General features: G+C 29.2%; 2 protein-coding genes across 2 annotated transcripts; one reads left to right on the forward strand and one right to left on the reverse strand.

Annotated features, from left to right (window-relative positions):
* Positions 1–5,170: 5,170 nt before the first annotated feature.
* Positions 5,171–6,598, reverse strand: LOC108338354 (uncharacterized). The gene has a single exon (XM_017575179.2). It carries the CDS (start codon positions 6,517–6,519, stop codon positions 5,662–5,664), a length of 858 nt encoding a protein of 285 aa, XP_017430668.1. The 5' UTR covers positions 6,520–6,598; the 3' UTR covers positions 5,171–5,661.
* An 11,799-nt stretch (positions 6,599–18,397) lies between these two features.
* LOC108334006 (malate synthase, glyoxysomal) lies at positions 18,398–20,509 on the forward strand. The gene is made up of 4 exons (XM_017569573.2): positions 18,398–18,789; positions 18,878–19,203; positions 19,319–19,649; positions 19,750–20,509. Exons 1-4 carry the CDS (start codon positions 18,430–18,432, stop codon positions 20,404–20,406), a joined length of 1,674 nt encoding a protein of 557 aa, XP_017425062.1. The 5' UTR covers positions 18,398–18,429; the 3' UTR covers positions 20,407–20,509.
* The last annotated feature ends 5,567 nt before the right edge of the window (positions 20,510–26,076 follow it).

The raw sequence follows: 26,076 nt of genomic DNA on the forward strand, positions 1-26,076 counted from the left end.
TTTTTCTGTAAAACCACAAAATATGGTGGTATTTTAGAGGTGATGGTAATTTAAAAATAGTGAGACTCGGTTATTATAATATTAAATGGTTTCACTATAAAAAGTTTTGTTATAATATTAAATGGTTTTATTATAAATAGCTTTGTTATAAACAAGTTTCATCATTTTAAAATCTATCATCTTTTTAGAAATCACTCTTCTAGAGTTTTTTGTATTCTCTCTCAAGATTCTAACTTGATCATTTGTTTGACAATTAGGAACCTCCTAGGAGATCACGGTAGAGTAATCTCCACATCCGATTGATTTCTAGAATAGAGTATGGACACATTTGTCTAATGTTTATTGTTAGACTCGTCTAATTCTTATATGCATAGACTCATCTAATGTGTATTGCAAAACTCGTCTAATCAAATTATTAATAAAGTCATCTAATGTATAATAATGCACTGATCTAATATATGTATGAATGGACTGGTCTAACTAATGAATATGAATGATTCGTTTAATATTTTATTATTATATTTGTCTAATTTGTATTACAATACTCATCCTAGTATGTTTTTGCTATATTCATCAAATTAGTGTGGAGATACTCGTCTAATATGTGTAGTTAGACGATGTTTTCTTTTTATAATTGTGTTGTGAGTTGCTAAATTCACCAAATCAATGTATATTCCTACCATCATTTAATAACTATAAATTATTATATTTTAAAATTGAAAATAAAAAAATTCAAAGAATATAAAAAAAATATGCTTTAAAAATTAGTCACTCTTTAAATAATAAATATGTTAAAAATACGTTAAATAGACTTTTAGTGTTGGTTTAAATATTTTCAATTTATTATTTTAAAAAATTAACATAAAATATTTCATTTTTTATAACGATAAAGTATGTTGATTAACAAAAGAGTTATGAATTTATATATCAATAAATTGTACAAAGGATTAATTAGAGTAGTAGATAAAAAAGATAATCAAAGCAAACAACTAAATTATTAGTTATATGAACAAATTACTACTTTGGTGTATGAAAAATTATAATACCAAAAGTAACTTTTAATTTTTATTATTTGATATATTTTAAAACATCTTATTTAATAGTATAAACCACTAAGTGAAACAGTGCAAAATGATAAATAAATGCAAATGCTATTACATTAATCCAAATGAGTATAATTATCATAACCAAAATTCATGTATACAACATGAATCTAAGAATAAAAGTTACAAAATTGAAGATTTTTTGAAAGGGTGAAAATATAATGAGTTACAACTCTATAACTATTCAACTCAATCACCATCAACTTCTAGAGATAGCTCGCCATCCGTCTCATGATCTGTTTACATCAATAAAGGTGATAATTACAAAAGAAGAACACAAACATAAAACATACAAAAAAAAAAGGATAAGTTAATATACAAAAGAGATATCATATAATCCTTAATCAGGCAATATTGATAAACTAAGCAATTCATACAATTGTAACCCATAAGCCACATTGAAAAATATTCATTAGACTTACTTTTCTGCATAACCAACATTATTGTATAACTACTTGCAAGTTTTAGCATTTGTGATGGATAACCTACACCCACAACAATAATTCTATACAGGTTTGCAAAACTCCAAAGTGTTCTTTCGTTCCTACTACTCCCAACTCTTAACTTGTTCTTCTCTACATGAATATGAATAATTACTAGAGTGTCACGATAACTTCTATTTATAAATCCCTACTTTAAATTCACATCTAAAGACCATACAACACAAGGGATTATCTTCTTAGAATCTCATCACCATCACAGATTCATACATCATTATATTCCAAAAGTTCATACAATCCCCACACATTCACATAACAACAAGTTATTACAAACTAACTTAACAACTCATATACAAATTGGTTTGGGGTTTTAATAATAAAACTACATTTGGTACCAAACTCAAAAAAAGTATGTTTTAACATTCAAAATAAATATAATTGAAAAAATATGTAATTCAAAAATAATTAACCAGATTAAGTATTTGTAAAAAAAGTTATGCACTAAACAACTAATAAAGGTCAAAGTTATCAACAACCTATTATACGTTAACCTTACACAAAAACTAATCTCACTATAGACCTCTAACTAAAGATCTTATTGATCAAAGTAAACATCTATGTGTCTAATACTCTATGTTAAAATTTTAATACAATCCAACGGTTAACAAAGTAAGAATCTTCATTTTACGAAGAGGATGCAGGTAGTGTCCAATGCTAGAAATTGACATTTAACGTCACAAAATCAGTGGATTCCTTGTCAAAGTGGTGCTTGAAATTAAATTACTCTCGAGTGTTGCTCCCTCCACCACCACCAAAACCTTCAACGGATGTTGACATCCGTGAACGGAAGTTGACATCTGTTTACATATATTAATTTTTTTTAGATTTTAGTTTATTATTTTTATTTCAGATTTTATTTTAGTAATATTTTTTATTTATGTAATATATTATAAAAAACAAAAAAATTAAATATTTTATAAATTAATTTAAAATATAAAAAATTTTAAATAATATTTATATATTAATTTAAAATACAATAAATTAATAAACTAAAAACTAAACAAAAAAACCTTAACGGATGTGTGGCACATCCGATTAAGTAATTATACAAAAAATATTTAAATAATTAATTAAATAATAATACATAAATTAAATTAATAATATTTATTTTATTAAATAAAATAAAATTAATTTATATATAATTACGTAATAAATTAATTTATTTAATTTAATTAAATAATTATTATTAATTTAATTAAATTATAAAAAATTTTAATTAATTAAAATGAACGAATGCGTCACATCCATTTAAGTGTTTTTTTTAATTTTCAGTTTATTTAAATATTATATTTTAATTAATTTATAAATTACTTAAATTTTTTTATTTTTTTTAATGTATTACGAAAATTAATTTTATTTTATTTAACTAAATAATTTAATTAAATTATAATATTTTTTAATTAATTATATTCAATGTGGTCACATCGGTTTATGTTTTTTTTTTTAATTTTTAGTTTATTTAAATATTTTATTTTATTTTATTTATATATTATTTAAATTTTTTTCATAGTATATCACATAAATTTATTTTATTTTATTTAATTAAATAATTATTATTAATACAATAAATTAATAAACTAAAAATTAAAAAAAATATTAAGCTTAAATAGACGTGGACATTCTTCAATGGATGTCAACATCCTTTAAAAAAAAAAGTGTAAAATTTTTTAAAATATAAAAATTAGATTTGAAATTTTTAAATAATATGGGAGTACACGAAGTAGGGAGTAACCTCGTTACTCTCTAACTTGGAAAACAAAATGAAGCCCATCACCACAATCCAATAAGAAGCTAACAACGCAATTCAGTACAATTTCATCCTATAAATCAAAATTTCTACACTACAACATAAACTAATTCACCTGCATATCACAACACCAAACCATCATACTTATTCAATTCATCTTCACAACACCAAACCATCATACTTATTCAATTCATCTTCTAGTCACTGAACACTTTTCCCAACAAACTTTTAAGTAATTCAATTCCACACCCACAAAAAAATATTATTAACAAATTATCTAAAATCAAAACTTAATTCACGAAAATTTTATCTTAACCTGTATACAACGGAAAGACGATCGAATCAACCAACAAAATACTAATTAAGAAAAAGTAAAATTAAAGCTAATAGAAACATATGCAAACTCATAAAAACCGCATACAATTTTTTTTAAAAGAATAAAAAAGTGAGGGTCACACCCGCTCTAGGTTTAATATTTATTCTAAAATACCAAAAAGTGAGGTTCATATCCTCTCTAGCCCATGTAAATAAATAATTGTCTTAAAAAATAAAATTTTAATGATGTTTTAGTCCTTATAAGGAACAATATTTTTTTAAAATGTAAAACGTTAGGGAGGATTTAGTCCTAATTACTACTAATATTTTTCGAAAAATAAAATGTTGCTACTGGAAAATGAAGAGTGAATCTCTTCATCGATTTTGTGAGAGGACTTTGTCGGTCCTCGTTCAACTACATTAATTATAGGATGGTTCATTTCCCAAGTTTATGGGACACATAGAGTCGTGTAAGAGACGGTTTTCCACTTTTTGAGAGGATTTCGAAAGGATTTTGATACTGATTTTTTTTTTTTGTTTATTTTCTTACAGTGCATATTATTATATACAAAAATTCTATTTAGTGGATATATAATTTTTTTTTCAGTTTTTATTTTTAAATAATCGTCTTATTAAACAAATTTACATCTTACCTCAGACGCATAGATGTAAAAGAGAGTTTAATTAAAGGAGAGGTTTTGCCTCTGAGTGGTAAATTTATAAAGTTACTATTATCATTCGTTTCACTCCCAATTGCACCTTTTTACCATATGTATTCCTCCACGCAACCCATCGCCTACACCGCTATATACCAACCTCCAAGCCCTCTTCTTTTTAACAGCATACGCATTATATCCCACTATCAATGTCTTTATCATGTTCTTGATGTGTTTCTTCAATCTTCTCACACTAATTTCCTCTTATTCTTCTTCTCACCATATCTTCGAATACCTAATCTTTTTCCATTCTCTCTTTCTCCCTCATATCTTCGAATACCTAATCTTTTTCCATTCTCTCTTTCTCCCTCTTTGGCCATGCTCATTGAATAACTCATACAAGAGAATTAATGAAGGTTTCCAAAATATACAGTTCAGAAAGAATTCCAGCCAAAGACTCTTATAAAATAACACAAGGTAAATTGGAGAATTCCAAAAATAGTATATGGAGGTGTGGAAAGAAGTTACGGGACTAAGAAAAGAAATTGCCTTCAAGGAAACATGCTAGTAGAAGAAGCTTTGACGGATTAAAAATGATAAAATCTGAAACTATCTTTTAAAACTGAATTTTTTATATATTTTAATTTTACTCACCTGAAATATATTGTGTAGAATTGAAGGAGGCAGAAAAATTTCTTAACAAAAATATGTTATGCTTATTGTAACTATACTTGTTACGTTTCTTTCTTTTCTCCTCATGTATATAATAATATTTATGATATTCGCGAAAATCTAAATCTAGGAAATAATAAAGCATCATTTTATCATTCGAAACTTGTGCACCAGATGCCTTATAAAGTGTATTTAAATTAATTCTTGATTTTGAAAAAGAAAGAGTAAAATCCAAATGAGATGCTGGAAAAGTAAAAGTTTACACGTTTGGCTTGGACTCAACAACGTGGTGCAATCAGCAGACATCTCAAGTGACATTGATTAGGGTTGCGACCATCTCCCCCAGAACACATTTTTCGCCCTTTTTTCCCCACCTTACCTAGCACCATCTCAAACAACAAAATTCAATCCATGAAATAAAGAGATGGAAGCACCATAATACTTTTACTTGGCAGAAGGGTATGTTGCAAGATAGTGATTAAAGCTCAAACTCAAACTGGAAAATCGTCTAAGGAACAAAAGACGAGATACATGCATTAATTTACAGTCAGTCATGCAGGCTGGCCTCAGGAGTTATATATATAGATTCATATATTCACAGTTCTGAGCACTTCAACGAAAAGTGTTCGATTGGGATTAAAAGCGATGTCTTTGTATGATATCTGAAATCAGTAACCCAATCTCAAAGCAGTTTTAACGTCCAACCTCCATGCAAAACCACCAAAATCCATTCTCCACACATCACAGCTTAACGTAAGCGAACCTCTCTCCCTCCCAAACGAATACTTCACCATTTTCACCTTACAAGTGAAGGAAGGATACGAAACCAGTGCACCCTCTTTGATCACCAGAAATACCGGTGCCTGTCTTTCTCCCTTCATCATCTCACCGTACGCCTCGTTCGTCCACGTCACCCTCCCGTGCCCGTCCGATATGAACCCCGGACACGTGTCCCTGCTAAGTCTCACCCTCCGCTCCTCGTCCGTACTCCCCAGCCACTCGCCCTCCACCCACGTGTCCGTCACGCACTCCACCGTCACACACGAACACCACCCTCCCATAATCGCACCGTACGGTTCAACCTTGCTCGTCAAGCTCCGGTTCTGGAAACTCACCCACGTCGGCACGCTCTTCTTCAAGTAGTTGATGTTGCCGATGTCGTTGTTTCGTGCTTCCTTTGCTACCGGTGGAGTTAGATCCCCCGCCGGAGAATCCTTCCGAACGGGAGTCTCCGGCAACAAAGGAAGAGTCACCGTCGGCGGCCTCTGCTTCGGAGAGGATGTGTTCTTCCTGCGGCGGGTCCTTCGTTTGGCGGTACGGTTGATATCACTTGCGCACTTTCTCTTTGCGGTTCTGGTTTTGAGTAAGGTGTCGCTGCTCTCCGAGGAAGAAGCATCCGAAGCCATGGATGCGGCGACGGGTTTGGGAGCGATAGGGCGAAACCTAAGCATTATTTTGTCGACGGTGGAGACGTGCGATGCACCGGGTACATAGCGGGCGATGCAACAACCTCCTCTGCCATCCATTTGCAGTGTGATTAAAGTAACCGCTTTTGTTGTTTGTTAATGTTAGTATTGCGATAATGGAGACAGGGATGGAGTTAAGAGATGCGTTAGTTTTATAGGAAGGGTGAAAGGGACACATGTGAGGGGAGACACGTGTAGGAACAGTGAAGAAGGAAGGGGATTGGTTAAGGAGGGAAACGTGTCATGCGTTGGGAGAGGGAAAGGTAAGGGACGAATGGGAGAAGGAGGAGTGCCGAGTGGTAGCTACAGAAAAGCGGCACGTAGATTGCGAGCTTCGGCCATCGTGAATGAGAAAGTTTGACCGTTGGATATGAGGTTTGGGAGGATTCCAGATCCTGCTCACAACTGAGTACCACGTGTCCACGTGTGTGAAAGGCAATGGCAGCCACAGTAGACCCACAAAACGACACCAATCAGAGTTGAAGTTTCGTGACGTGAGATTACATTTTCCCAAACTTTTGCTTGCCAATTTAAGTAGTGCCTAAAACCAGGCAGGCCCAGTTTATAGTAAATTCTCTTGTTTAGGCTAATCACCTACGCCAGCTGCATTCTTTGTAACTACTTTCGCAAACAAAATTAATGTAAGTTTTACCCGTATTAGAGGCACAAGGCTCTAAGTGATTTAAAAGTGGGTTAAAACTAAATTAATATTTTTGAGAAAATGATGTAATTAAGGGTGTAGGATGATTTTATTAAGAAATTATGGAAAAATTGATTGAAAAGGGTGGGTCCGAGTGACAGTACTGTCGATAACCATTGCGATGTGTGGAAGCAATCCTTGAGCATGTAGAAGAAAGCCACGTAGAATGGTGGGCAGGTTTTCCCTATTGGTCCCAGGAAAAGAAAATCCATGGAGTATCGTGCCTATAAGGTGTGGGGTGGTAGGGCAGAGGATAGTCCTGAGGCATTGATATTTGAAATTTGAAGTTAGAGTTCAATTATTGCGTGGACCCCATGTGCATGCAAGAAGTGAGTACAGATGGAGGAATCAGGGCCATTGGTTTGGCGTAGGTTGTGATTGGTTGACACTTTTGTAGTACAAGTGAATGACGTGGTGTGCATCGGTGGTGAAGCAGGGCTGTCAGAGCAACACAAGGTACGATTTGGTGGGAGTGGAGGATCTGATGGTCAGGTCATAAGTAGTGCCATTATTCACCCAGCTCCACATACCACATCTTGTTTCCTTTTATCACTGTTCACCGAATAATGTTGATGATCAGGCTATGTTTGGGGATCAGAAACCATCTTTATTTTTTAGGTCTCGCTGAATTTGTACCTTCCAAATGAATAAAGTGAACTGCATCTGTAAAAACCCATTGCGTGCCCGTTTGGATAGGCATCGCAATTCATGTCAGATCACTCTCTCACTGTGCTTCATTATGTCAGAGGAGTGGTGAGGGATAAGTATGACAACGCTGTGGGTGGGAGATGTCTCCGTTTATTCCAACAAGTTTATTAATTCAATTAATGGGTTTCTTAGGAAACATATTTATGCTATTTAGAAATATATAAAGTCTTTTTATTTTAATTGATTTTTCAACATCAACTCTGATAAGAGGGCTAGAGTCAATTATTTTATGTATTTGCTATTTTTTTTTTATTATAATCTTGTTCTTAAAAATGTTTTAGGAAGATTGAAGGAAGAAAGCTTATCTTTAGTCTTAAAAACTATTAGGATACCAGGAACAAGTTCAATCGAAAGAGAGTTTTCATACCTACATATAAGATCAATGTTTAACATCGTGAGAATCAATCATTGAATCTCAGTGCTTTGGAACTTAACTCCAAGGACCTTTTATCCTTAAAAACTTATCCAATAATTGAAAGAGAAAAGTCTATTTGAATTATCTTTATCTCAACTCTTGTAGTACGATAGTATTGAAATACCAAAGTGTATATATAAATAATAAGAAATGTCAATCAATCAATGTTTCTCTCTGATTTTATCATATGGTGTTAGATTTTTGCATTAGAGTTTTAGTTATATTTTTCCTTATTTTATTGTATCTACTTTTGCATTTGTGTTCATTAGTGGTGAACTGAACTGGATTTTTCACGATTTTGCAGCAAAATATGACTTTCGTTCATTCAAATTCATCTTATAATTCTTCATTAATTATTGTATTTCGACTTTTGAATAAAGGCAAATTCTCAGTCCTTTATACATTAAAAGGTAATTTCCTTTTTATACACATATTTTTTAAATTTATATTTTTATATTTCATATATGTAAAATATTTTTGGTAATTAAACTAAAAATCATTTAAGAAATCGTATGACCAAATGATCATGTGACAAAATCGACCGATGAAATCATCAAATGAATTCGACTTGCCAAACAATTTATAAGCCGTAAGTGAATGATAAGAAGTTTATCAATCAAGCGGTCGAAAAGGAGAGAAAGTTTAGCGAACATTCTTTAGCATTAACCACCCTTAAACACTCAAGATTATGGATAGCATTGCTTAATAGTTTTGGATCACGATGTCAAAGGTAAAAAGATAAGTGAATTTATTTATTATAAATTTAAAATTTTAATCTAACTTTTGACCAATTAATGACTTGAGCGTCAGAATACTTTTAACAAGTATCCCGAACAGTTTGAAACATGAATAAGAAAAAAATTATACTAAGACACAAATAATTATCTAAGCTGACTTGAAGTAAAGTGTGAAAGCGAGTTTTATAGAGATCATAGACTCTATACACAAAACAAAATCGATTTTTTTTTAAATTTTAAAAATTTATTTGTTGTACTAATTATTGGATTTTTTTTCTCCATTTTGGTTTTTAAATCATTTTTATTTTCAAATTTTATTAATGAAGGAATTTAGTTTATGAGATCAGAAGTTAAAAATTTAAAAATATATGTTTCAGCGCGTGTTAAAATAAACACATACATGTCATTATGTAGATTCGTACGTGTTAACATATGAGCACATAAATAATACACATCCACCAATCTTTTACGTCAATGGATCATGATGATTAAATCAATTTATTAATAAAATTTGAGATAAAAATAATTTAAAATTTGAGAAAAAAAATAAAGTTTTGTTTCATATAAAAGTTAAGTAACAAAAACTTATTTAACCTGATGTTTTTTATTGATTAAAACATGATTATAATTTATTAATTATCTTTAACTCTATTATCTTATGACAGCTTCCACTGAAAGTAATGTATATTGAAAAGGTGGAAATATAACAACGTCGTCGTAGTAATTATAATTTGGGCGGGTAGATATTATATTTTATTGTTTTTATCAAAACTTATCTTCCAGTGCTTCCACTTCTTTAGAGATGTCAGATTGAATTGGTTAGGTTAATCAATTTAACCTATCCACTGGTTAGAGAGAAAAGAGTTAAGATAGATCCATTGGTTTGATTTCTAAAATGTATTTTATTGCTAAACATGATTTTATTAGATATAACGTTTTTTAATACTGTCGATATCTTTTGCATTAATTAATACCTTTAATATATAAAACTATATTATTTAGTATTTATATTTTAACTACTTTTGAAATATTAAATCATTTAAATTTTTACTTTCTTGTTCCTAAAAAGAATCAGTTTAGTAATTTTACACTTAAAGTGATAAAATTGTGTATAGCATTAATTGAGCCCACTCATTGTCACATGTAGTAAATGAGTATGGGACCTTCCATATATTTTCAAGGGACAATACCAACATGATCACATTTAGATTCTTAGCTAAATTGAATGGTTATGTATGAAGATGATATGTAGTTTTGTAATTATCATTTAAATATTAATGAGTTAATTTAGGTGGATTTTGACCTCAAATGCTATGTCTCATTTATTAAGTTTGAGAGTAGTGAATAGTGTGTACATTAATGGATTTGAGTAGAGAACCCTAACTTGTGTTTATAGTTGCTTTCAATGTTTGACCAAAACTTAGCTGTTGAGTTCGCTAACCTAGCTTGGAGATATGATCAATACTCTAACAAAGAGTGTTTGTTTTCTATCACTTTAGGATAAAGACATCAAGCATGATATCAAGAAAGTTGTTTCTCCTCAATTGGTATTTAATGAATACACCCTGTGATGGTAGAAACGGTTCCTTAATCAAAATTGAATATTACTATTTTTAAATCTTAAATATCTCGAATGAATCTTGGCAACAATTTTAATTTAAAATACTGGTTTATTTGAAATTTTTATTGCATGATAGTCATGTGACATTTTCAAAGTCTTGAAATATTAAGACTTGAATGTTTTATAAGGACATCTTTGGTTTAAAAAATTTAAATATTTATTTTTAAGATAAAAAATATAAATGTTTATTATGCCATTTCATTTTATTTTGGTCAAACACAAAAGATATATATCGTTACAATTTGAATATAAAAAACTTGAATCCGACCAAATCAAATATTCTGATTGTGTTCCATAATTTTTTTACTTTGTTTTCTAAACCAATAATCCAATAAATTTAATGTCTTATTTTCCTCAAAATGTGTATTATTAAATAATATATCTACTTGTACTAAAGTATTTCGATTTTTGTAAATAAATTAAAATAAAATATAAAGCCACAAAGGAAGTTTACCTTTACATTATATAACTCAATGAGTTCTTTTTTAAGAAAAGTTTTTTATCAGCTAAGTAACAATGTAATATAAGTTCAATTCTCATAAAATATGGATATCTCACTCAATTTAAAATATTAAGCTAATATAATTATGGATCTTCATCTTATGTTTATCTTTTTCATTTTTATCTAATAATTTAAATTCCAACAATCTTTTCATCAAAAGTGAGTTTTATATTAATATTTTTTTTTTCTAACAAAAATATTTTCAATCACGATGTTTAATTCTAAAATTGTTTATCTTAATAAGACATGTTTACCTTAATTTTTGTTGTACTCGTTTGAGCCGGTCACTGTAATAAATTATTTATTCTGATACTATTGATGACTTTTTTAAGAAGAACATTCACCCCAAAAATATAACAATAATAATAAAATATAAGTCCAACCTATACAATTGATATCACTTTCAATCTAAAATTATAAAAAGATAAAATTTATATATATACTTAAATTTTCAACATAATTAATTTCACAAACTCTTAGACTCCACTTTGCAACGTTTTACGAAAATTAAAACAAAAACATTAAAATTAGTTTCTCTGTAGTATTTTGTTCTAGTAGTATTTTATTTTATTTCAGTATTTTTCTTCACTAACAACTCTTCTTCCACCATATTCTGTCGAGTTACTCTTTTATTACATATTTATGGGAAAAAGAACATCATTTTCTAAAGAAGATGAGGTTACACTCATATATTAATTTCTTGACACCTTTTCAAACTGCCGTGTTTAAGGTGATTCTTTCAAGTTTTCTACATTATGTGTTTCCCTGTTTTCTAGGAAACTTTACAAATCATAAGAGGATATTGTGAATTGAAATGAAAAAAGGTTGCAAATAGAATAGAACAATGTCTCTTTCCAAAAATGGCAATATTGAGTAACACATATATGTGTTTAATCTAATTTAATATGAAGAATGCTTCATAAAATAAAAATAATTGTTTTTCAAAAGTAATCCTTTACAAAACTCAAAAGTAAAATATATTAATTGTCACAATTTATTTTTAGATTGCTGAAATCAAAAACTCAAACACGGTTCCTATCTCCTACCATATAATGCACTAGCTAAAGGAAATAACAAAAGAAACTAACAAGTATATTAGAAGGGAACTAAATTTAAAACAATTCGTACAAATTTTGTTGTGAACTTTGAAACTTTTATCAAAATTTATCTGAGTGTTTCAAGTTAATAAAAAACACTAACAAGCAGATGAAAAAAAAAACTTTACATGTTAATAATGTGTTATAATTGGTACCAGAACCAACTATAAGAGCTTTGTATCGGAAAAAATAAACTAATCGAGGTTAATCATGTCGAAGGAGGATTGGATGACATCGATTATATCATTAAGTAATGGTACTATCAAAGATTTATCTTTCAATCTCATTAAAAAAAGGTACTAAGGATAAAAATACGAAAAAATTGAGACATCATCCTAGTTAAATTCATTAATATATTATGTGTAAGTAAAAAAATGAATAATTTAATAATTTTTAAATGATTATATTGATTTAATTTTATTTAGAAATGTTCAAAAATATCAAACCACATGCCAAATTGAATTATTTGTTTCTAAAAACATCCAAATCAGTTTAAATATATTTTTTAATCAATTATTGATTTTTTAAACGACTTTTGACTTCTTCTTTTAGAGTGGTTGAATTATGAACAATATTCACAACTCACTAATTTAAAAGGAAAATTGCCAATGTGACAAAAATATGAACACAATTATTTTTTCTTATAAACATTTTCAACAGAAACTATTCATTTACCCTCTCTTACTCCGTGACTTTAGTTAGTTTTGCTGCTGACTCACGAGTCACAATGATTTCCTTTTGGGTTCAAATCACAACGAATCATCATGTCAAGCGTGCCACTCTATGTGATTGTTGATATAGAATTGTAGATATCCATCAAATCAATTAATAAGCCTTATGTTTTACGAAGTTTACCAATGTCTCACGTATATTATAAGTGAGTATTTATCAATGTTTATACTAAATAATATGAAAAGGAGAGTAGTAGAAAATTATATTAAAAATGGAAAATTAATGTGAGTTCTTATCCTCAATTCAATTTAGTTATTTAGGTATATAGGAAATTTATTATGACTCAAATCTTAGAAAAAGATAGAGAGAATACACAAAAAGAATAATATTCTAAATAAGTGAAATTCATATATAAGAATAAATGAACTCTTATAGTATTATTTATAGGTATTTTTCTTTATTATTCATCAATTAAAACTTATATCGCTAAACACTTAGGTCTTACTCTTACAATTAAAAACATAAATATGTATTTTATTTTATATTAAAGACATACTAAACAAATTTAAACCATATTTTAATTATCAATTAGTCCATTTAATCTTAAAATAAATATTTATAAGTAGATAGAATTTGTTTCTTAAAAATAGAAAACTTCTTTTTTACTTAAAAAAGTAAATAAATATATGAAATAAATAATAAATATCAATATATATACACACACATTTAATGTTTGATTCGGTATTTAAATTATAATTATTAATTACTTATCCTCCATGTAATAATATGATAATTCGATATAGCCCCCTTAGTCCTTTTTCGAATGCATTAATTGTGGCATCTTTTAAGCATTATTGTAATGAATGAAAAGTGAAACCCCATAAACATTAACAACATTCGGAAAACCTTAAAGTGATTAATATGTATCCATGACAAGTTAATCACCACACATTCACATTTCTACTTTAAAAAGTTTTGTCAGTGCGTGGAGGACAGAATTTGTGGGGAGTAACTACAAACAATGTGAAGAAATATATTTAAAATTAGTAAAAAACAAATCAAAATCAACACAATACGACTCCTCAATCGTATTAAAGATGTTAATTTATTATAAACTTTTGTCCATACAAGGACAAACATTTACCTATCTTTCACGTGAATGTATATAGTCTAAACCAGTGTATTATTTTAGAAAAATCATGAAATAAACAATAACAGTTTCATAATTATCTAAAAAAAAATCCTTAAATTTTCAACCTTTTGGTATCGTTTCAAGAAGACCAACTCTATCTACAATCTAATTATATAGATGAAAAAGAAAAAGAAAACATAATGAAATGTCTACATAACACACTCACATATATTACAAAATAATTCGCACTCGCGTATATTTATGAATAAAATCCGCGACGGATATTTAGTACTGTAAATATTCACTATCCGCAAGTTGCGGGTAACGGATACTTTAATACACACTTATAAACAGATCGGGTGAGAATATTATATTATCCGTATCGACAGATATCTGCTACCCACAAAAAATAAAAATTTAATTTATATTTTATTAAGTTAAATTTAATTAAAATTTAAATTAATTTATATTTTATAAAGTCAAATTTAATTAAAATTAAATTTTAATTTATATTATATTTTATACATTTTTGTAATTTTATTTAAATTTTCTTTTAAAAATTTATAAAAATATACATTTTTAAATATTTGTGAATATCCACGAATTTTAAAATACTCACGGATATTTTTTAATAAGAAAATATCCACACAGGTAGCGAGTCAAGTGGTGAACAATTTTTTAAATTAAGTTGTAGGTATTATCCGTATACTCGACTCGTTTCATCTTACACATAACTTACATATACACTTTCAAAATTGGATTTTCCTTCTAGTTCTCTGAACTCCATCTTCATGTCAAATTCAGCCATGAATGACATCTCCTATAGTTGAAGGCGTTATTAACAAAGTCTAACAAATGATTAAACAAATTAAAAAACAAAAACACAAATCTTTCTATATATAACAGGGTGCATGCTATATATCTAGAAGATAAAGACGTTGATTTTTTCCTTTTATACATATAAAAGAAAAAGAAATGACGCAGACCACATGCAGAATTTGCACAGTGTTTTGCTTGCCATGTTTAGATACAAAGAAGAGAGTCCCTCCATAATTAGAGCATCAAAAGCCAACCAGATTTGGACACTTAAAAGCAACTAGAATCTTTGGAGATCAAATATACATAAATTGCAGGAGCTATCCTATTCTTGGTGCGCTAATATTTTATCTCATTCTTAAGTCATTCTAAATCATAATAATTTGCTGTTTTTGCCACCTGTAGGTACGTGACAGGTATTCAAGAATTTTCCTCATATGTGGCTTGGGCAGAAGTCAGATATATATATATATATATATATATATATATATATATATATATATATATATATAGTAAGGAATAGAGGTATAATATTATATGCAGATAGGGATGGGTCGTGTTTGTTTTCTACTCCTGAACATGTCATATTAATTCTAGAACCCCACATTACGATAGTGCCATAAAATATAAACAAATGTCTAGATACTTTCTAGGAGTTGTAACCTCTTCATGTGCCTAACTTCATCTTCTCTTACCAAAATCTTAATTCAAACTCTTTTCAAGTTACCCGTTTGTTTCTACTTCTTCTATTGTGGCTGCTCACAAAGAGAGATAAGGAGTACTACTATTAGCCGAAAGAAAAGGAAAAGGAGAAAAAATCAAGAGCAAGTGTGACAAAAACTTTAGAAAATAGAAGCTTAGGCATGGTTTTACTTCAACCCCACGTCACAACTCAACTATATATGCAACTTTAGAAACTAGGGTTGAGTTCTACTGTTACTTTTTCTATCTTATACTTTTCTGCTCAAAACGTTTTTCCATCATATCCCCACTTTTTAATGCATAGAGTTTCTTTTTTGTATCAAATAAATCTTGTTAACAATTATTTTTAGCAAATTATTTCTTTCCAGTGTCGAAATCAAATAGTACTAGAATAATTCAATTTTAGATTGAATATGTTAATCACGTGTGTCTGTTATTTACTTTCATATATATCATTATCCATATTGTTTTAATTAATAAATATTTTATTTTCTACTAAAGATCAGAAAAAAGAGAGAGTATAAACTAGGTTTAATTACCACACCTTAGCATAGAATTCTTAAATCTAATGATAATGTATAACTCTTTTGCCGCAGTTTGGTGTAATTTTATTCATTGGTGACCGATATGATGTTAATGTATAACTCTTTTTTGAAGATCCATAAGTACAGCACTAGAAAAATGAATAAGAAAAGCAAGAGTGTGATTGGTTGCTTAGGTTTATGGAAGACCATGAAGGCAACATGACATTGTGATAAGAAATAATATTATAAGATGATGAAGTCTTATATTTTCGTGTATTTAAGTCTTTATTTTTCTTTCTTCTTGACTAACTTTTGAGATTGAGTTAATTATGTAGTTGGATACTTATTTATTCATTTCAAAGTATTATCTAGTTTACCGGAAAAATTCAAAATTAGTTTATAATATATTTTTACAAAATTTTACAAAATTGTAGAGTATTAAGTTTGTATTTTGATTCAAAGAATTTAATGTGAATTTAAGTAGAACGCGAACTTATAAAATAGTAAGAATCATATAAGTATGGAATATTAAAATTCAATTAAATAAATTTTATAAATTTTGAAAAAATAATTCATTTCATGGTGAAAAATAACCAATTAGAGAGATACGAAATATACAGATTTATGTCTCAATGATTATTGACACTTAGAGATTATTGCTTTGTTAAAGCAATGGAAATCGTAATCTTGGTGAAGTATTGTTTAACAAAAATTCATGAGAAATTCATTCAAAACTTAATCTAAAATATTTTCCTTTCAAAATGTAGATTTATATACAATACCAATTTAAATAAGTGTATATAAGTAACGTTTTAATTTTATCACGTCAATTGCACTAGTGTTGTTATGTATTTCAAAATTGCGCAGGTCACTCATCTTTGGGTAAAGTAAACATTATGTAGTTAATGTTTTAAACGCAGTCAACAAAAAGAATCTAATTAAACATTTTTACAAAATATTGAAACACTTTAAAAAAAATAAAAGATCTATTTAAATAAAACTAACATACCGGTATTAAATCAAACGAAAATTTTAAATAATTTTGAAAATTTCCACACACCATATTATCTTAATTCTTTAGTAGAAAAAGATTTATGGATTCTATTATTGTATAAATGAAATTATACTCATCTAAACCCAGATACATTCTATCCAATTCAAATCCAAATCTCTAATTTTAAAATCAATGATAATTGACAATATTATTTACTTTTACATAATAAGAAATCATAAGAAAGGAGGATGTCTTTAATATAATTACATTATTAACTTTTCTTAGAGAACTGTTAAACATATATATATATATATATATTGTTAAAAAAATTAAATATTTATATTTATAACATAATGATGCTTCATATGTTATAATAAATTAAAATTTTATTTATAATATTTTAATGTTTGCAAATGTAAGATATGACCAAAAATGATTATCTGAACAATATTATTTAATCATATATCACCATTTAATTTAATCTTAATTAATTTATATAAAACATTAAAATTTAGTTATGTTTAAAATATAATTACATAAAAGATATAATTAGTTTTTCTATTATTTAGGGAAATATCAATAATATATATAATGCAAGCGATTTGGGTCGAAATTATAATTATTTTTTATAAATATTTTATTAATATTTATTACATAATCAAATATGTTTCGAAAATACCAATTATATGTTTCGTACTTATCTTTTTCCATTTTTATAGAAGGATTAATGCGTGGACTTATTCTCGGTTTTTATACATTTTTTTGGTGCTTTTATTATTAATTTTCTAGAATTTTTTTCGCCTTTAAATAAATAAAGAACTTATAGAAGACGCAATACATAAACTAAATCTGAATATATGAATCTCTATCCATTCACATGTTTTCGTTGGAAGATTTCTGCCCAAACTTTGAAGACCCAAAATATGAAGACCCTCAATCAGTGAGTTGACGTGAAATTTGTGAGTATTTACGTTCACATTCTAATTGGAGGGAGAATCTTAATGATATATGGTATAGGGCTTTGTTGTTGGATGGAATATGGGCTTGGTAAGCCCAAGATAAGAAATATCGCATTCTCTCTTATATTTGTTGTGCCCGCGAATACTGACAAAATTTGGGTTAAGCATTTTGTGTTAGGAAGACATAGTTAGAAGGATTACGTATTTCAGAGAAATCACGGCAGATGGATCCGTGGAAGCTACATCTTCCTTTAACGCAAATCCAAACACGATAGTAGCGCCAAATGCAGCCCACAGCATTCCACACTTCCCAAGTGAACTACTTGTTGTATATAAATTCAACACAACCCTTGTTCTCGTGTCACATTGTATTTTTCACACGAAAAAGAAGATGGAGTTTGGAAGCAACGGCTCTTACTATGATGTGCCAGAGGGAGTGGATATTCGGGGAAGATATGATGCAGAGTTTGCAAAAATCCTTACAAAAGATGCTTTGAAATTCGTTGCTGAGCTTCAACGTGAGTTCAGGAACCATATCAAGTATGCATTAGAGAAGAGAAGAGAGGCAAAGAGGAGGTACAATGAAGGGGCTCTTCCGGGGTTCGATCCTGCCACCAGGTACATAAGAGAGCAAGAGTGGGTGTGTGCACCTGTTCCACCAGCTGCTGCAGATAGGAAGGTGGAAATCACTGGTCCTGTCGAAAGAAAGATGATCATCAATGCTCTCAACTCTGGTGCTAAAGTCTTCATGGTTAGTACATCTACTCACCATCAAAAATTTATTTACACTTGCACTTTTCTTTTCACCAACTGTTTTTTCTTTTTTTCTTTTTTCTAAGGCTGATTTTGAAGATGCACTGTCACCCAGTTGGGAAAATCTTATGAGAGGCCAAGTGAACTTGAAGGATGCCGTGGATGGAACCATAAGCTTCCATGACAAAGTAAGAAACAGGGTTTACAAGCTCAATCATCCAACAGCAAAGCTTTTTGTGCGACCGAGAGGTTGGCACCTACCCGAGGCACATATATTCATTGATGGTGAACCTGCAACCGGTTGCATTGTTGATTTTGGCCTCTTTTTTTATCACAATCACTCGGAATTTCGGCGCATTCAAGGTGCTGGCTTTGGCCCCTTCTTTTATCTTCCCAAAATGGAACATTCAAGGTAAAAAAAAAAAACTATATATTAAGAACCCTGTATAAGAAAGGTGAAATTGCGACTCTGATTTGAGAACAACATAAAAAACATTTAAGTAACACGAGAACTTTGTGATTGATAGGGAAGCAAAGATATGGAACAACGTCTTTGAGAAGGCTGAGAAGGTGGCAGGCATCGAAAGAGGAAGCATAAGGGCGACGGTTCTGATAGAAACACTTCCTGCAGTGTTTCAAATGAATGAAATTCTGTATGAACTGAAGGAACACTCGGTGGGTCTGAACTGTGGACGTTGGGATTACATTTTCAGTTATGTGAAGACCTTCCAAGCTCACCCAGATCGCCTCCTACCAGATAGGGTGCAGGTTGGTATGACTCAACACTTCATGAAAAGCTACTCTGATCTTCTCATAAGGACGTGTCACAGGCGCGGTGTGCATGCGATGGGAGGAATGGTACGTAATGGAACTTCTCTGGTTTACTACTTGGCATGCTTGTTTATAACCTCTAAGCAAAAGGGTATCTATAGATTGAAAAGTTGAAGCTGTTCAACAGGCGGCGCAGATTCCAATCAAAGAGGATCCGGTGGCTAATGAGTTAGCACTGGAACTTGTGAGGAAGGACAAACTTAGAGAAGTGAAGGCAGGGCACGATGGGACTTGGGCTGCACACCCTGGTCTCATTCCAGCTTGCATGGAGGTTTTCAACAACATCATGGGCAATGCTCCAAACCAGATAGAGACAAACCAACGTGAAGATGCTGCAAACATAACTGAGGAAGACCTATTGCAGACACCAAGAGGAGCCCGCACTATGGAAGGTCTGAGACTGAACACAAGGGTGGGGATTCAGTACGTGGCAGCATGGCTGAGCGGAAGCGGTTCGGTGCCTCTTTACAACCTGATGGAAGATGCTGCGACTGCTGAGATTAGCAGGGTGCAGAACTGGCAGTGGCTCAAGTATGGAGTGGAACTGAATGGGGATGAAGTTGGAGTTAGAATGAACAGAGAACTTTTCGGCAGGGTGGTTGAAGAAGAGATGGGAAGGATTGAAAAGGAAGTGGGGAGAGAGAAGATGAAGAAGGGAATGTACAAGGAGGCTTGCAAGATCTTCACTCGCCAATGCACCTCCCCAACACTTGATGATTTTCTCACTCTGGATGCCTATAATTACATAGTCCTGCATCACCCCAGAGAATCTTCAAAACTTTGAACTAAGAAAGAGGTCGTTTGAATTCTGTCTCGTATAGTTAACTCGTCCTTTCTCCAAATATCAGTTCATCAGTTTATGGAAAACGTTCAGAATTTCGTTCTCTAATAGTTCTGTGTCACCATCTTAAATGAGTTATTGCATACCATATTTGAACCTAACTACACCGCCATGGATGTCTGGAACAGCGCACCAAAAAGTCCCTAACACCTTCACCTTAACAACTCATGAATGTTATCGCTTGAGTCTCCAACAAATGCCCCCATTCTTCTTCGATATTTTAACCATTTTTTTAAACAATAAATTACACGTCACTGTTTTATTAATATATATATTTAAAATACATCCATCACAAATTACTAGTTATAAAAAAATTGTCAAAAAAAATTATTAAAAAGAGATTTTCGTTCTTCAAACGCTCTTCGACCTCATCCAAACATACAAAGAAACAGGAACGATTGTCGAAAAAAGCAATCACCTTCCAGCGCTTGGGAATCACACACCATAGAAAAATATTATCTAACACATAAATTTAGAGCACACTAAATTTAACTTTATTTTTATAAAAAATATATATTATTAGTCCCCATATAATTGTTGAGTGTTATTTTTTAACAAAATTTACAAATACAATTATTTTGACAAAAAAATTGCAAATTTACATTACAAACACTTTGTACAACACTTCATATTATGTTTGACTGAAATATTATGTTTCGAATAACAAATATGCAATTGATGATTTTATTTTGATTAAAAACTTTAATTTATATCTTTTCTTGAAATATAAAATATATATTTAGTATGTAGTTCCTATAAGCTTCATCTAACATATCTTAATCTAAATTCTATTATTAAAAAATACCAATCATAACCATATTAATGTTACTGTTTGTAATGGGCATGAATTCAGTCTGTATTGAAAATTGCTTCCTTCACCTGCTAATTTCTTCCTGCACCAATCAATTTTCAAAAATGACTATTTTATCTATAGTGTTTATTAATTTCGGAACAAGCTTTCCGAGACAGGAATTTTCAAGTTTCCAAAATATTTTTTTCAGATCAAAATTTTTCGAAACAATTTTTGTAACGAAATTTTTTAAATGAGATTTTCTATATAAAATTTCTGAAACTTGTGAAATATATTCCGGAATATGTTTTCAGAACAGATTTCGTGAACAAACTTTTACGAACAAACATAAAACCTTCTGCAATTAATTTATCGGAATACTCCTACATGAAAATATATTCTGAAAAAAGCTCTCCAGAACATATAAAGTATTTTTCGGGAAAAAAAAAACTTTCAAAATGAGTTCTTTTAGCATTTTATCTCTTCTTCGACTATCGTAGCGGTATGACAATGACATGGTAGGGAATGTAATAATGAAGGATATTTGAGTATTTTCCTTGTACAGTGAGATATAAGATAAAATTTGAATGGGTGCAAAAAGCAATTGTCAATAACTGTTCAACCACAAAACATTTACGGGAATTTCTTTATAGGAATTTCTTCCTGTACCCCATCAAATTTCTTTATAGGAATTTCTTCCTGTACCTCAGAATACAAAGAAAAATACTTCAAAAACCTTCCCCATTACACCACACCACGATTGTCATCATCACCAGTGCTACCGTATCACTGCTACACAGAAAAAGAAGAAGAAAAAGAAAAAAAAATGTTAAACGAACTCATTTCAAACAGTTTTTTTAGATAAACATTCCATGTGTTCCAAAAAATAGTTTCAAGAAGTGTTCCAAAAAGTATTCTGAATGACATTCACATGTGCCGGAAATTTTACTTATTAAAAAATTAATTGTGTTAGTATAGGATTAGTAAGACATGAGCGTAATGACTAACTTAATTAACTCTGTGTTTGCACTATATATTATCATTACTTTTATCTCTTCCTTTTTTCTTTTTGGACACACTCGTCATTTATAATGTCAAATCTTTTGTTAAATATGCTTGAACGATTCAAATAAAATGAATTTGTGAGACAACTTTTAGTGTCTTGAAAGTGTTGTAAATTTGTTTGGTTCTTAAAAGATTTTTTTTCAAATGGTTAATGTTAGAAATATTTAACATAATTTAAAAAATAAATAATTAAAATAAAATTCTATTATTATAATGATTTTATGCAATATTAATTTTAGAGATAAATAATATTTATGGACAAACAATTTTTTACATATATTTTATTGATTACAAAATTTTTATTTTAAATTAGATTTATTACAATTGATGCTTAAATGTCTCTCTTTTATCTTTAAACATCATTTATTTGTATGGAGAAAATACAAAAAACATACCAACTCATGAAAAGTGTTTTTAGTACGTTGTTCTATATTATCTTTTAAAATATTGGTATTCATAAGATTTATAGATTATTCACTTCATTATACTTGACGGATTGGTATAACTTAGAAGAATTTTTTTACTTTGTGTAATGATAGTATTTTTTTTCTCTAAATGCAATACTTTACGTGTCTCAATCCATACTATTTATATTATTTTCTTCGATTATAATTGTATTATATTTATGTTATTATTTGTTTGTTTTGATGAATTTTCTATTATGTATATCTCTATCTTATTCTTATATAATTATTATTATTTATTTTGATTATTTTTTTTATAACAGTAAATTTGTGTTGCACTTATCTTTTTAACTTCATATTAAAGGTCTATTTTCTAATACATTTATTTTTTTCCTTTACAACTTGTTATTGTTTCTTCTTTTAATATTTGTTGTGTCACATTTGTGGTTGTGATTTCTCAAAACTATACATGTTTTTCATTGCTTGTTGGCTTCTCTAACACCACTTTAGTTGATTAATATCTTCTCATTCTTCTAAGAATTACATTAGGTGTGTAGTTCCTAGTCAAGAAAACATAGTAATATGCAAATTTTTAAAATCTTATATGCGATAAAACATGCAGAGTGAAATAAAAACATTGATGATGTTTTACTTAGTGATAATTTTCTAATGGCAACCTTCACATATGTACACTAAATTTGAAAAAAGTGAATATGTTATCATGTTTATATGTTGATGATATGTTAATTTTTAGCATATGCAATCATATGATTATTTATATAATCTAAATTTGAAATGAAAGAGATAAGTGAAACAAGTATAATTTTGAGAGTTATAATCATTAAAAAAAAGATAATATATTATTATCCTAACAACAAAACATTAAGAAACTTCTTGAAGAGTTTGACTTTAATAACTTTAGGATGAAAAACACTAATTTGGATTCTTTTTATATACACTAATGAATACAACTTTTAATGTTTTGAAATATATTAAAAGAAAGTACCAGCATATAAGTGTATTTTTAATATTAAATAGAAAAATATCAAATAACTCAACATAATCTAAACTAAAAAAACACCTAATGCTAACTATAAATTAATGAGAATTAAGTTGTTAACCTCAATATGTACAAATCATTTAAAGCTTAATATATTTAAAGATATTTTTTAACATTTAGTTTCCAATCGAGATCATTAAAATGCATTTACAATAGTTATGAAATATATTATGAGGTATTATAAGTTATGTCATTGAATATAGTGATTTTTTTTATATTCACTAAATTATTGGTCAATTTTCTTTTTGTTATACTCACTAGATCATTGATGGAGATAAGATAAAAATTCACGAATGTTGTGTTTATACATTGTAAATAAGGTTTGGATGTTTAAAGCCAATAACTTATAAAAAGGAGTCAATGAGTTTTGTAAAGAAACTTTAAATGAATAATATACACTTTTGATAACATTTTGATGTTTTTACGAGAGAGTTTCATCTTAGTTGAGTTTATCTAAGCGGTCTTTCTTCCTATTTCCTTTTCTTGAAAAATCACCGAGTGAAGGATCTTTTCAACTTCAACAAGTATTTGACAAGGGAAATCATCACACTTTTTCTCCATTCTTTCATGAGTGATTCTTCCTGCACTTCATTAGTCTCACCCTGCACCTCCATATTTTTCTATTATTCCAATTGTGTCCTTGTCAGAAGCATATAACTACATAAAATCTTTTCAGTGCTGTTTGTATGTGTTGTTTGTATGTGGTATTTGTATGTGTTGTTTATATGTGCTATTTATATGTGCTGAGATGCATTTTTGGGTTAGATGCATTTTTGGGTTGAATAGGATGAAGGTCGATGCCTTAATCACAGTGGTTGAGAGGACGCCAGTGTTGGGTTGAATGCATTTTTTGGGTTAGATGAAACGGGTTGGATGCATTTCCGGGTTGGTTGGGATGAAGATCGAGTCGATGCTTAGTGGTTGAGAGCATGCCAGCGAAAAAACAACGGTTGCAGAGGTTGTCGCACTTGAAAGTGTGATCGAACGTCCACCGTAACCGCAATTGGAAGTGCGGTTCACATCGCGTCGCAATTGAAAACGCGGTTCATATTGCGCCGCAGTTGAAACTGCGGTAGCCGCACTATTTAGGCCTAGAATTGAATTGCGGTGAAGGAATGTTTTCTTATTCTTTCTTTTTTGTTTTGATTTACTAGTTTTTTAATTTGATTTTTTTTTATTAGTTTATTTAAATATTTAATATTTTACCGTAATACTTTTTAATTTGTATTTTTTTATATTTGATATTTATTTAAATATTATTTTTACTGTAATTAATTTTTTTTTAATTTCCAAATTTAAATTTGTTAGTTAATTTTTTAATCTATAATTCTTTATTAATATTTTATTTTTCAATATAAATTATTATTTAATTATTTGTTGTATTTTTTTAGTTTTTGATTAGTTTATTAATTTAAATTTAATTTATTATCTTTTTGTGATTTTTAATTAAATCATTATTGCATTTTTTTCAGATTTTATTAAATAAAGGACATAACTATCAATTGGGAAGTGTAGGATGAAAGAGATGAGGTGTAGGGAGAATCACTCTTCTTTCATTGTCGCAAATTTCCTCCATTCTTTTCGATTTCATTTTTTGCTTTTATGTTCTTATTTTTCTTAAAGTTTTACCTTATATTTCCACCATCTATGCTACTCAAGATACATCAAAATCACAAATATAAATACAAAATGCATTTTTTTTTATGGGAAAAGTAATAAAAAAACTAACAATAAAAGAAATAGATAAATAAAAAAAATGATGGTTATAATTATAATTTCTAATGAAAAACTGAGAGATTTACATTGAATAACAATGAACAATATATTAAAATAAAAATTTATAAATTTATTATCTTTAAAATATAATACTATAAATTGAGTCAAAAATTTTATATCAACTAATTAATAATTCATTCATTAGATCCAATTTTTTCTACATTTTTTTCAACGTATTTATTTATTTATTTTTATAATTAAATAATCTTAATTTTTATTTTGATTTTATCTATTTTTTTTATTATTATTTTTTTACTTAAAATTTTAAGATAATGAATTAATATAGATTTTTCACTTTTATAAACTATTTTACTTTTTTTTATTTTTATTGAATGAAAGACTTAGACTTCCACTTTCAGACCTCCAAAACGACACACTGATAGAATCATACGTAAGAATATCAAAACAGTCTTAAAATGGGACATCGTGTGGTTTATATCAATCAGGGTCCCCTCCTTCACTGGCGCATTGCAGCTTCATCTGCTTGTGCCAAATTACCAACAACAGATTGGTAAAAA

Source organism: Vigna angularis, chromosome 1 (genome assembly GCF_016808095.1).
Source record: "Vigna angularis cultivar LongXiaoDou No.4 chromosome 1, ASM1680809v1, whole genome shotgun sequence".
Lineage (NCBI taxonomy): Eukaryota > Viridiplantae > Streptophyta > Magnoliopsida > Fabales > Fabaceae > Vigna > Vigna angularis.